At 43.4% G+C, this 14178-nt stretch overlaps 1 protein-coding gene across 8 annotated transcripts in view; it reads left to right on the top strand.

Annotated features, from left to right (window-relative positions):
- Nucleotides 1-14178, top strand: part of epb41l2 (erythrocyte membrane protein band 4.1 like 2) — a 48806-nt gene that overhangs the window by 3586 nt on the left and 31042 nt on the right. For 5 of the 8 annotated variants that reach the window (XM_070849387.1, XM_070849385.1, XM_070849384.1 and 2 more), the window contains exons 2-4: nucleotides 10871-11109; nucleotides 11203-11388; nucleotides 12540-12797. In XM_070849387.1, coding sequence (XP_070705488.1) covers nucleotides 10885-11109; nucleotides 11203-11388; nucleotides 12540-12797 — 669 coding nt within the window. In that variant the 5' untranslated portion in view covers nucleotides 10871-10884. Of the gene's footprint in view, nucleotides 1-6296; nucleotides 6385-6797; nucleotides 7102-10870; nucleotides 11110-11202; nucleotides 11389-12539; nucleotides 12798-14178 lie in introns of those variants that run through there. The other 3 variants (XM_070849382.1, XM_070849383.1, XM_070849386.1) reach the window with 3 other exon arrangements.

Raw genomic sequence — 14178 nt, 5'->3', positions numbered from 1 at the left:
TGTGTGTGTGTTTTCATCCTGACCCTGTCGGCTCATCAGAAGCGAAACACGTCACATCAACTCAGACACACACAGATAGCCCTACTGTCCCACATCGAACTGAGTGATTAGTCCTGAAACATCATTTTCCCATATAGTTTCACAAATGTTTCTTTCTTTCTGCTAAAAACTCCATTTGCTCTTCTAGTCTGTCAAAGTGGTGTTATAGTGTAATTCCAAATCACAATTCAGTCATCCCCTCCATGATTGCACTGATGTAGGGACAGTTACAACAATTACTAAGGTGGACATGTCTACAGTGTAGCAGTCAGCCGTGACCGGCCACTATTAGCCTCTAGCTTTCAGAGCTGCTTGGCCAGCGGGCACCACAGGACTCACATTCACGCAGAGAAGATCAGAGGGACATGGATGAATGGAAACTGTAATGCAGTGTTCAGCGTATTACTGCTACAGAGACGGGAAAATGAGAGGGTGAGGGCGGGAGAGTGAGAGAGGGATGGAGACGTAGAGGATGTGCGTGATGGACCGGAGTGGGATTTTACATCTGTTACATGTCCTGTTGTGCATGTTTTTTTTCTGTGTGTGTGGGGCCCTAGGAAGAGTAGCTGCTACCCCAGTGGCAGCCAATGGGGATCTGAATAAAGAGTAGAGAATAAAAAGGGAGGTTGGGTAGTTTCTCTGAGTAAGGTGGTCATTGAAATGCCACAAAATGTAAATGTGAAAACTAAAGTTTAGAATAGAAAATATTATTTTTGTAATAGCTTTTAAGTTAAGTGTTGATATCATCTTAATTGCATTGAACCAACAATCCTAATAGAGATAAAAAGAATCAAGTTTGACAGTACATGACAGACATGTTTGAATAGTGGAGATCAGTAGAGCCATATTGTTGAATAAGAGGGTCTGTTAGAGGAGAATAGACAACAGGGGAGTGTTTTACATCAGAGAGGGAGAAAGAGAAGGCAAACTGCCGTCCCCAGCAAGTGTCCAGCTCTGAAAGAAGCAATAGAATAAAAAACGGAGAGAGAGCGTGGGCCTGTGGCTTTGGCAGGGGGCCAAACATAGTTAAAAACAGATTAATCAGCATAGGGTCACATTCTCTCAGAGAGAGGCTGAACAGAGCATGGCAGGACAGGGCACAGCCTTCATCTTTAAAGGCTACATCTTGAGGAGCAGCACGAGGAAATGTTTGGCACTGAGCTTTATATGAGCAGGAAAATTGATAATATTGTGATTGAAACATTTTCGTTTTTATTAGTGATTCATTTATTCAGTCTTCTATTGACTTCATTCATCATGTGTTGACCATTCATTCTTTCATTCAAGCCGTCAAAAAAGTCAGGGAAGGGCTGAGAAGAGGAGGAGGGGTACCAGGGCAGGGCGATAAAGAGGAAGGGATGATGGGAGGAAAAGGAAGTGAGAGGAGAGGAGTGTCTGGGGCGAGAGGGAGTGCAGAGCGGCAAACTTGTTCTCATTAGCAGCCTTTGAAAAGCTCTGAAGTTTGTAAAACATTTTGGAAAGAGTGTAAAGGACCCAGTGAACTGTGTGTTAGTGTGCGAGGGGGAGATTCAGACGCGCGGAAAGCAGCCTCTCAAAAATACACAGGGGCCGGACGAGGTCCAGGGGGATGGTTTCCTTATGATCAGTCAGAAAACACGAATGCTTGGAGAGAGAGATACAAAACTGTGACTGTACGGATGTGTTGCCCCTGGCCATTTCCTGTTTTTATTTTGACAGGTTCCTAATGAGATGACCGAGACAGTGTGGCTGAAAATGAGAACTGAAGATAAAGATGGAGGGATGGGAGATTAACAGAGTGAAACAGTAGAAGGGTTTTAAGTTGCCCCCATGCCACACTTCCTGTTTCCTGGCTTGGGGTCAGGGGTCACTGGTCTGGGATTAACTGATACTGGGCGTCTAAATAATCTGTCTGGTCATGTCATTGACCTGATGGCCGAGAAGAGCCGATTGTCACAACATATTTCACATAATGACGTGTGAGTGTGGCTCCGGACTGTAGAGGCAGCATGTCCTCAGAGTAATTGAGAAAACGGGATGATTTTCTAAAAATTAGGACATCATATGGCATTCACATGGGGAGTGTCTAATTTTAGAGTTCGGGGTTAAGGTAGTGCTATGTCAGGCAGCTGTGAGTTGGTAAATGTGTCGGAGTGCTTTACCCTCTCACTGTTGCGTCACTACACGTGCCTCTGACTAAGCTTGCTACATTATGCATTACATTGTATTTATGGATGTAGATGTAGATCAAATAGAAGCATTCCGTCTTTTCATTAGATGATTAAATATGTGGTCTCAACTGCACGACGTAGCGCCACACATTGTTTTCCCTGAAGCTGATTTTATATTTTGGAGGCTCTCTTTATCCCAGGAGAGGTGGGTCACTTCCACTACAAAACCCTGTGGGACACCCTGTGAAAAATGCATTGACTGTTCAGTTTGAGAAATGGTGATTATTCTGCTAAGAAAAGATGTGAAGGCTGTCACTTAGGACTGCAAAGCATCCAGACTGCCCTTACAATAGATAAAACACCATGTTTTGACAGTGTGCTTGCATAATTCAAAGCTGTCAATCTATTGTAGTCAACACTTGTTGGTCCATATATCTGCTTTCAGTTGTGTGACAGAGGAGTTGGATATTATTCACTTCATGCGCATCAACTTGCCACTGTAGGCAGCTGTAATAATGAGCCTTGATGCCCATGAAGTCATTTGTTTTGCTGAAGCACCTGTTGCTACCACCCTCTATGGGATGTACGTTGCCATAGTAGCACCACACCCATTGCCACACAGGAGAGGAAACGCCGAGGGCTAGGTGTTTTCGCAACGAGTTTCGCTGCCTTTCTTTACCTTTTCTCTCTATTGCCTGCTTTCCTTCTGTCTCCTTCCCATTTTTTTTCACCCCCCCCTCTCTCTCACATACAGTAAACTGTATCTCCACTCATGTGCACTCGTGTGACCCACCCATACTTTCACTCTTTGTCTCTCACGCATGCACACGGTGCATGGACGCACACATACACAGTCACTCACACTCACACAGACAGGGCACTTGCGCCTGACTGCTTTAATCGCTGAATAGGGGAGTTTAGCCGCTAACAAAAGTAGTTATGAGCTGACCCATTATTCTCCCACACGGAGAGAGAGAGAGAGTGAGACTCACAATGCTAGAAGATAGGATTCATAAAATGTAGATGCATTTTATTTAATGTTAGTAGTTGCTAATACATGTCTTTTCTTACATCAGCAACCATTTTTTTGTTCATTTTCACCAATCCGTTTTCCCATATGTGTATTTACATTTCTTGCCAATAATGCAAGAGAAGCTGACTGAATATTGTCTTTTGTGATAAAAGCATTGACAAAATGCCCCAAATGCTAAGTAAAATGAAAATACAAAGGAATAGTAAAACATATCATCTATACCTTATCAGACACTCAGTGGTGGAAGCAGAACCTGCTGTATTATTACTTTTGTGAAGTGGTTTAATATTAGTTATAGTAGCGTGGATTGTGTTGTGAGAGTTAAACTCTCCTGCCATGTAGTTTTGCGACTGACAATGGTGGTTATGAGCTGATGGTAATAATACGGCAACAAATGTAATGACGTAGTATTTGGCCGTTTAAGAATACCTTAGGAGCTGACCATTCATTTGCTAAGCTCAAACTGAAGGCAGCAAAGAGACACTTGGGAGGACTGGTGTCCATGCGTGTGTTGACATCAGGTGTGGCTGGGAGTGGAAGAGATGGGCAGAGACGGAGAGCAAGACGAAGGGATGAATGGACGGACTGACAGACAGACACACAAGCATACACAGGGATTATCCTTTGTGTAATCCCCAGTTTGAGGGTCAGAGTGCAGCGTAAAGGGACAGGCATGTTCACAGTTTTCACACCAGCAGAGTGTGTGTGTGTGTGTGTCTGTCTGTGTGTGTGTCTTTGGCTGTGTGTGTGTCTTATGTGTGTGTGTCTTTGTCTGTGTGTGTGTGTGTCTGTGTGATTGCCAACACAAACCCATAGCTAGTGTGTCTGTCAGTGAGTCTGTGTGTGTCTGTCTACCTATGTTTTAGATTCTCTTTGTGTGTGTGTGTGTGTGTGTTTGGTGTATCTGTGTGTGCATGCATGCGTGACAGATGGACAAGGGAACAGCACAGATTAGGGCTCTGCATACTGTGTGTATGTGTGTGTGGTTCTTTCAAAACCAAACTGGGGCTCAGTAACTGTCAGCTGTTGGGCTGCAGTGGAATAGTTTGAAAAGCCTGTTAGCTTGTTGCGTCAGTTTTCAGCATTTGGGATGTCCCAGGGAGATCTGCTGGATCAGACTTTTAATTCATTAGTCTTATCTGTATGATGGCCAAGTGATTTCCAGTGCTTTGTTCACTGGAACCCATTGCACTCGGCGCACACCAGCTGTCAGAAACAAACTTTGCAGCTCAATTGAAGGTCTGCAACTGTTCCATAATACACCAAAATGACTAATTGACCAAATGACATAAACAGCCATCAATAATATCCACTCTGACAGTAAGTGCTGCAACTTTACTTTTGCAGCACTTTTTCTTTACATCTATTTCAACAAGGCTTTAGATTGTTGTGTTTTACTCTGAAGTATTCCTGTTGGTGGTTTACAGCTGTATTTGAAGTTTAACTCTTTACTTTTGGAGGTCTGTTTCGTAGAAAGTGCTACATTAGGTATTAAGGTGTTTTAGGGGTATTAAACCATGCTAATGACTCTCAGGATGCAAACATTTGATGGATTGTCTTGACATTTTTTTACATTAATGATCCTCATTCTCATCACTGGATGAGATTTCTAATGTTGTGATATAATAACACCTGTTACTACTTTGACATACAGGCTGGTATTCTTGTTCCAGACCTGTGAACTGCCCACATATCAGATCTTATCAAATGATTCAAGATTTTGTGTTATTCTCCTCATTTAAAAAACAGCAAAGCTTAATCAGAGCCTTTATAGGTGGGACTGAAAATTACATCTAATGGCACGAGAGCCACTAAACAAGTAGGATGTTTTTGCTTCTCTCTGCCCATTCGCTTTGGCTCCTGGTAATTTGTGAAGTGGTTTGGAGGGATGCAGTGATTATAGTCGTTCTGTTCTTGATTGCCTTGATGGAGGATCAAGTATTAGAAGCTGAGAGGTTTGGTTGATGGTTGTGTATCTTGAAATTCACCATGACAATGAAATGACTCGACACAACGTGAAACAAGTTGACAGCCACTCACTGTAGCTGACACTGTGTCCAGATTGACGGAAAATGACATAGAGTGAGGATGAGAGGAGGAAGCATGGATGTATAATAAGATCAGGATACAGTGTTGGAGGCCGTTCATTCCTATGAAAGTTGCTCAGTGGCGCATGAAGCCAAAAAAAGCTACTTTGCACTGAATGAATGCATAGTGCGCCATGCACACTAGAGAGTTCAGCTGGCTGAACATGCTAACTTCCAGTTTAGCCCTCTGCTAGCTTGAATGGGGATAAAAGGGGTTAATTGTGAGGCACTTATAGACTTTCCAAATGTTATCTGACTGAACGGATCAAATTCTGATAGTGAAATGAGTCATTCTGTGGGGGTTGTGATTTTCTAAAAAATAGTGTCCACTGTAGGAAAAATGCATTTTTGGGCTCCTGTCAGACCTCGAAGTTATAATTACACACTTTGACCACTATGTCAAATTGGCTTCAAAGCACAGTGCACTTCCTGGGGGGCTTGAGAGGGAGGGGGAGGGTAGCCCTTGTAGTTCCTGTAGGTCCAGCATGAAATATATTCTGGAAATCTGATGTGGTTTGAAATGGGTTTATGCACGGTAATCTCTATTGTCACTTCTACGCTTGTCCACTAATCTGTATTTTTGCCGTGGTAATCTCTTGTCTCCATGGGGATTTGTTGTTGTAGTCCATGAATGTCATTGCCATGGAAACCAGTTCCTCCCCTCTCTGCCCCATAGAGTAGGATGGGCGGGTATGTATTTTTTTTGTATTACAGCGAGAGATGTCACATCTGGTTTATCACTCAGATAGTAAAAGAACACAAATGTGCAAATCAGTGAGGCCAGAAAGTTCAATCTGTCTTTTCTCTCCATTTTTTTTTACTTTTGCACCCACTCCCGTGTCTGCCTCTCATAAAATTTTATCTCTCGGCCACAGGCCAGGTCAGGAAGTTGTTGTTGCTATGACGACAACCCCTAAAACTCAGACAGACAGCAATAAAGCAGTAAGTGGGCGAGCTACAGTGTTTATACTTGTGTGACTGGTGCGACTGCAGTATGGTGTTTGTGACAGTGTGAGGGGTAAAATGGCTGCTCTCTAAATGGGGAAACAAGGATATGTTGTCATTTGAGAATCTGGTGAGTAGAAGTGCGTATAAAAATCAGTCTACTCTCCCCACAGGGATTTTTAGCCAAAATCTGGTGGGCGAAGCATCTTCCTTGGTGTTACTGAGATTACCATGTTTAACTGTTTATTTATTCAGTAAAGTTTTCTTTCTTGTGATGTATTGCAAGCCAAAGACCCAGAGGTAACGGCTCAGGGTTGTAGAGATTTTCTGTGGGATCGTCGATTGTCAGTGCTGTTATCCAGGAGTAATCTGGCACAGCAGGCACATGCAAAGTTGTGGCCTCTTTCTCTCTCTCTTCTCCTTCATCGATCCATCTTTCACATCTCTCCATCTCTCTGCCTTCCTCCTCTGCCTCTCCTCTGCTCCTCTCTTTCGCACACTCTTCTCCACCATCTCCACCCCCACCCTCCCTGCGCTCTCCAGCTCCCTGCCCTTGTTTCTCTGAGCGATAGTCTCGAGGGAAGCAGGCGCAGAGCTCTGAGGGAGAGGGGAGAGGATGGAGGAGAGAAAATGGCAATGACAGTTTGTAGGGCAGGCATTCGCTAAGAGGTGGGGAACGCATGTGAAGGAAAGAGAGTCAAACTGAAAGAGGCAAAACGAAAGAGGTAAAAGAGCTTAAAGAACGTGGGAAGAAAGCAAAGGGAAACAAAAGGTCAGACAAAGAAGAGAAGAGGCACAGAGAAAGGAGTTACAGGGAAAAGGAGAAGGAGAACAGAAGCAACGATAGGTAAGGTCATTAGTTATGTACATCATTCATTCATCCATACAGTCAACCATTACACACCATGTGGTGGAAGGGTGGATTTGGTGTGTTGTGTAGTGCAGCAGTAGAGCCTGTAGGAGCTGTTTACTAAGGTAAAGGTTAAAATGTCCAGCCAGTGTGATTGTCAGTTAAGTTAATTTTTCATCTTTGCTGTGACAGTCATGTGCACCAGCTGCTCACTGAATACTTACAGCAGGTGGAATTTGTATTAAAAAAAACATCACGTCCTAATCTGATTGAGTCAAGCTAATAATGAGATTAAAAAAAATACAAACTAAAACTAAAATAAGTCCTGATAAGCTGCTTTCAACAGCAAGTAGCCAGCAAATATGTAAACTTGTAGATAACGATAAGATGAGGAAATAAGTTGAGATATGCTGAGTGGGTGAGAGAAACTGAGAGGGGGCAAAAGATCAGTGCATTTGCATCAGAAAAATGTATCCGTCTCATAAGTATGTACACAAACACAGAAATAATCTAATTCAATTTGGCAAGACTTTCTGTGCGCATGAGGTGGTGTTTATTATGAATCTGCAGGCTTTTTGTCCTTCCTATTTGAACCATATAAAGTATGTATACATAATGCTGTAATGATGTTACTGCTGTTGTTTACATGGACTGTGGGAAGAAGAGGGGAAGAAGAAGGGTTTAGAGGGAGATAATGCAAGTGGACGATTGGAGGGGATTGAAAGGGGGTCCAGAAGAAAGGGATTGAGAGAGGAGAGAGATGAGTGCAGAGATTTAGTGAAAAAGAGAAAGAGGCACCCTGGGCTGGAGAGTAGAGAAGAGAAAGATGGATAGAAAGACGGGGAGAGAGAGAGAGAGAGAGGAGAGGGTGAGTTAGAAAGTTGCGAGAGAGGTAGAACAAGGTTCCCGGTGTTTAAGCAGTTGTAGAGAGAGAGAGGGCTGGTTTAAAGCAGGCCTAAGAGGCCGTGACGAACATCTTGCAAAAAGCTGCCAGCTCACACAAGCACACACACACACACACACACTCGCACTGCTAGCGAGTCCATTGATAAAACACAGTGGCTTGAGGAGTGGGAACTGCAGTAAGTCGGTAGTAAAAGACCCGTTTTGACGACTCTACTCTAGGGTTAGATGAATGAAGAGCATAAACCAAATCCATTGCCTCAAACACAGGGACAAAAATATGCTCAAGTTGATTTGAAATGTATTTGAATTCCCTGGACAGATGGCAGCCTGCAGACTTTAGACATTACACACACCTTCCTTTCTTGCACATTTTAAACCCTGAGTAACATTGTCATCATGCCTGCATGGTACACAGCAGTGTATCATGCAGGCAGTGCCAGCATGGTACAGCATGGATTGATTTAGCAGAGATTGGCCTCACGTGCATGTTGTTACTTAACTATGTATGCTGAATTTTTCTCTGCTTCAGGCCTGTCTGATCACACTGACTGTGCCTGATCTGATACATATGTGTTCATTTACATAGCAAATGCTCCACAGAACATCCCAATCACATCCCAATTTATGATAAACAATCTCCCTTACTCTTTTACCACTTAAACCATTTGAAATTACTAAACCTTTTTACCCCAAAACTGCTTAGCAACATGCTTAGTTCACCATGTTAGCATGCTGCTAACATGCTAAACATAGACTGCATCCAAAGCAGTGAATATCATTTATTTTGCAGGTGTGTCATAAACTAAAATATTAGACATATTGAAATTTTGGCCTATTAAGGGTATTAAAGTTAAGTGATCACAAGGATTGATGACGTTGTTACAGTTCATCCTCAGGGGAACATGAATGTCTTCATCAAATTTCACGGCAATCCACCCAGTTGTCAAGACATGTAGCTCAAAACCAAAACTGTGAATCTTATGGTGAGCAATTATCAGGGTGTCACCAAAGTCATTAAGATTCATCCACTTGGTCCAGAAATGACTGTAGGAAAGTTTATGGCAATCAATCCAGTAGTTATTGAGATATTTCAGTCCAGTCCAAAGTGGTGAACCAAACCACCATCTGACCGACAAACCAATATATCCATACCGACATCCTCACCGATAGCATGGCTAAAAATGCATTAGTGACCTAATTTAAAGGAAGGAGGGCATAGCGCTGGTTGTTGCGTAATGTCACAGGGCATCCCTCTTTATAAAATATAAGTCAATTCTATGTGCCCTTTTCTCCTTTACTGCACAAGCACATACAGCGTTATCTTTGGCATTTGCACACCACCTACACAAGCACCTCTCTCCATCCATCTCCCCTCCCTTCTTCCCTGCCTCATTAGCCGACCATGCGTAAGGAGACCTGTTCTATTTTTACTCCCGCCCCCCTCCCTACACGCCACTGCTGCACTGCGAGTGTGTGTGTCCTCTCTTATTGAAGGTGGCAGGGCAGGAATGAGAGAGTCAGAGATCTGGACAGAGAGTACAATGCAGATGACGTGATGAATAATAGAATCAGAGGGAGAGAGTCAGACGGACATCGCGTGAGCAAAAATGGCTGAGATTGATTTGGAGCAGTTGAAAGGACAGTGGTCGACAGTGCCTTATTGATGAATGCATCATGCTTAACCCTCAGCCTGAATCTGCTTGTGGAGAAATGGTTTCACACACACATACCAGACCACAGCAGACTGTGTATGCAGGTAGACAACCTTAGTGGGTAGGTTTGCACATTCTGACCTCAACTTCCCCTCAAGACTTCTGCTATCGTCATCAACAAATTAGTGTCACGCTGAATAACTGTGTCTGTTGCTGTGATAGGGTGTGTGTGGACAGTGCTGCCAAAGGTATTTGGGTTGAAGAGAGTGTGTGCGCGCGCGTGTTTTGACCACAGCTGCAGGGTAAAACCAATGACTCAGATATTAAGACTCGAGTAATTTCCCCTCTTCCAGTGTGTGTTTGTGTGTGTGTGTGTGTGTGTGCGTGCGTGTGTGCGTGCGTGCATGCGTGCATGTGTGGTGCACACACAACTGCTCACAACCAGCTGTTGAGCTTTTGACCCAGATGAAACTCGTTTTGTGACATGACAACCCAGGCTCTCGTGTTTTTGTGTTTTTGTGTGCTTGTGTTAAAGAGACTTGGACGACACCGGCCCAAGAGCTAATGCTTTAAACAGCCATGAGCTCATGTGCTAACAGCTGTGAGCCAAAGGGCCTGATCCAGCTGACAAATATAACCCCAATATATTTAATTTTAGGGATATATCCCCTTTGTGTCATGAGTTAAGTACAGTTTTGTATTTTATTTGTCCCCCATCCTGTCTTACTCCATTGTAAAGGGGAACATTGATCCCTCTCAATGAAGAAAAACATAGGACCATGTGGCTCATTTATTAAAGATACTCCAGACTAAAATCCAAGTTGCGTGCCATGAAAAATTTATATTTGTGCCAAATTCAGTGTGGTAGTTTGATTTTTTTCCTTCAGCTCTCCAATCAAATAAAACCTCAATAAGATCCATTTATCATATTTATAATAGTAATAGTATTTAGAATAAGTGTCTCTGTTTTCTAATATAGAATTTTCATTTTTTTCAGTTTATGTGAGTACATATCATGTATATGTTCATATTATTATAATAAAACTGGATATTTGTAATTATGCACACTGTTTTTTTCTTCCTTTTTTATTTAAAAACTCAACCATAGTAATGGAAAAAAAAGCACTTCATAGTTTTGTCGCTATGTGATACCTTGAATTGCAATTGAATCTCATGCGCCTCCATCGCTGTCCTTTCTCGCTCTGCAGGTTGACGTGTCACCATGACAACAGAAGCGGGCTCTGAGACGGAGGTGAAGGAGAAAGCCGAGGAGTCAGCTGCTCAGACGGACCACTCAGAGAAGGCCACGGGAGAAACCCAGGAAGTCGCGAACGCTGAGGGAGACGAGAAGGAAAAAGAGAAGGAGAAGGAGAAAGAGGGGAAAGAAGGAAAAGGAATATCTCGATACCTGCCAACATGGCTTAAGAAGCAGAAGTCTCAGAGCCAGGTACAATTCTTTCTATAGACCTATTGTATTGTCATATCTGATTAAAGTATTTTGTTTTTTTAAATGTGTGGTTTTTTTTCCTGACCCATGAAGACCTCTCCGACCAAGGAGGTCCCTGCCACAGACGAAGTCGTTAGCAAAGTGGCACAAGAAGCAGAGGGGCCTGCCCCTGAAGTGAACGGTCACGCAGAGGAAGTGGAAGAGAAGGAGGCAGTAAAGTCGGAGCAAGTGAAGGAAAAAGAAGCCGAATCTGACTCTAACACCAGTGCAGACACTGAGGTACTCGACATGCGTCATGTAGTTTCCTTGTGACCCAGTGGCAAAATGTTCAGAGATCCTGTACTGATACATAGACCAGGGTTTGGGAACCTCTTCACTAAAAGCTTCCACTGCCTGGTGATGTCAGTTCTCAGTACATTTAGAAACACACCCACCCCTTTAAAGGAGTGTTGTGCATTTCCGATAGTATTGATACTTCTATCATATCTTTTCACTAGATGTAAAGCTACAACCAGCAGCGCAGCTTAACATAAAGATGGGAAATGGGGAAACAGCTAGCCTGGCCTTGTCCAAATGTAACAAAATCCACCTACCAGCACCTCGAACACTCACCTATTTACATCATATCTTGTTTGGTTAATACATGAAGTGTAAAAACAGCAAGTCGCGGTTTTAAAGGAGGGGGTTAGTACTGGACTATTTCTTGGCCGTGCACTGTCGCTTCCTGGATCCTTGTTGTCACCACAACCTTCTCATCCAGGCCTCAGTAAGAAAGGCTAATAAGTGAATTCACCAAAATGCCCAACCTTTGCTTCATCATTTGAGGAAGAAGAGGAGCACCAGTGCCAGTGAAGGCCGCCTATGACTGCACCGCTTTTTAGAGGACCCGCCTATATTTTTTGTTTTCTTGCTACATAAATGCTCGCATTTGATAAGGCAACATAATATGTGTATTCATCAGAAATATTGGATTTACGTCAAACTCAGTAATGAGGAGTTGTTAAATAGATAGATGACATTTTTCACAGTGCTCAAACAGTGTAAAGGTACACCGCCAATCATCAGCAGTCTGTTTAAAAACTGCTGCTCAGCCAAGAGAGACACGCGCACACACAAAACCATGCTCCCTCATACACATGCACTCACTGAAACTGCTCCATCCACTGATCACATTAAGTCACCCAGGCCCACCCAGTGACATCAACATCTCAGTAAACAGGCCAAAAGAAACGCCTGCAGTTTCTAAGAGCAGATCCAGACTAGAGGGGAATTACAAAAGGAGAACAGTGTTCACTCTTACTTATGTTCCTTCATGCTCCCAAACAAATAATGACTCTTTTAAGAGGATCTTAAGCGGGGAACCCTGTGTGTTGCTGCAATTGGACAATCATTTTTCCCCTTTTTGTTTTCTCACACCTCGCAAACTCCAGCCTGCCAAGGAGGAGAAAGTGGAAGAGAGCGCAGGGAAAGGCCCCGAGGAGACCAAGGTGGCAACAGAGGGAGAAGGAGCAGAGGAGCCGAAGAAGGAGCAGGAGGAAGCGGTACAAGGTGAAGAGGGGGGAGGAGGAGAAGAAGGCCAGACCTCCATTTTCCAATCTCCTCTTCGCCTGGTGAGGAAGACCAAGATGAAGCTGGTGGTGTGTCGCGTGGCCCTCTTGGATGGGACCGACTTCACCTGCGAGGTGGAGGTAAGACTCGCCAAAAAACTCAGACACACACAGGATGTAGAACGTGATGTCGGTGGGGGGTAAGCAACAGTAATAGCTTAAAAGGTCTTGTTTGCAGCTCATTTAAGCATTCATGGATATCCATTTTCTTTTATTTCCTGTTTTAGTAAATACATTTTGGTTAGTTCCACTAAATTGTTAAAGCAGTCCTTCCACTTTTTTTATACATCTGTTTAGAAAGAACAAATACGTGAATAGACGTTAGTTCTGTTCTGATCACATGGGATCAAACCAAGGTGTCCTGGCTGATATAAAATTACAGAATGCAATAGAGCATGAATGTTTGTAGCTTTCCACTTTGATGTTGTCCTGGAAAAATGCCATGAAGCCAGATAAAATAATGTGATAACCATCAGCATTTCTGTCTTTGACGTATTTCAGTGTATGAGAGACTGATCAGACAGACATACACCATATGTGCTAATCACCAAGTTGCTTGAAAGAGGGAAATGTTAACAAGCTACTAACATAGAGGACTGACACATTCTCCGTCCTATGTTCTTTTTGCATTTGAAGTAGGCCACACGTGAGAGCCAGTGTATTGATGATGTAATCGCTAATAGGATCTGATCTGGTGTGTGTGTGTATGTGTGTGTCTGTGTGAGTCAGAAAGTTAAATGACTCGCACACAAAGTGCAGTTACGGCAGAAGCGCCCACTCACATTGTTTGGGCGTGGTTTAGGGGATAAATGCAGAGCAAAGCAGAGCACGCTACAGGGGCTTGTCTGGTGACACACACACACACACACACACACAAACCTGCCAGATTATGGGGGTCCCACCAGATTAGTTTTCTGCATCTGCTACTCCCAACAAGCACGTGCCCCCGACCCCCCACCCCCCCCTACACACGCTCAGACATACTCACACAGATACTCACATCACATGCTGGTGTCACAGGCTGTGCTGAAACTGTTTATTATCAATAGCTGTCTTTTAATTTTACTTAAGTGGAAAATATCAATTTATTGTGAGGCAAGAATAAATGATTTGTGCAGAAATGGCCCTCAATTGTTGCTTATTATCCAGTGGTATCCAGTGTTAGCTTATGGCTAAAAACCTGTGTTTCCCAAGCAGCATCCACCTTTTTTTGTTAGCAACATCACCACACTCTCCCAATCAGTGGGAAGCTGATTAGAATAGTTCTGATGCAGAGATGTCACCAGTTAAGTGCCTGGTTCGAGGGCTCCTCGACAGAATAGTGATTGTGAGCATAGTGATCATTTTCCATGTCTAGATTTTGCTTTTTGGTTTGGGGATTTCAACTGGCAACTTAACCACCACGAACCCTTTTCTCTAATCTACAATATGCCAACGCCCATCAGCGTGCCTGTGAGTGTCT

Source organism: Pempheris klunzingeri, chromosome 18 (genome assembly GCF_042242105.1).
Source record: "Pempheris klunzingeri isolate RE-2024b chromosome 18, fPemKlu1.hap1, whole genome shotgun sequence".
NCBI lineage: Eukaryota > Metazoa > Chordata > Actinopteri > Acropomatiformes > Pempheridae > Pempheris > Pempheris klunzingeri.
Note: the sequence above shows the minus strand (reverse complement) of the source record. Positions and strands in the feature narration are given on the sequence as shown.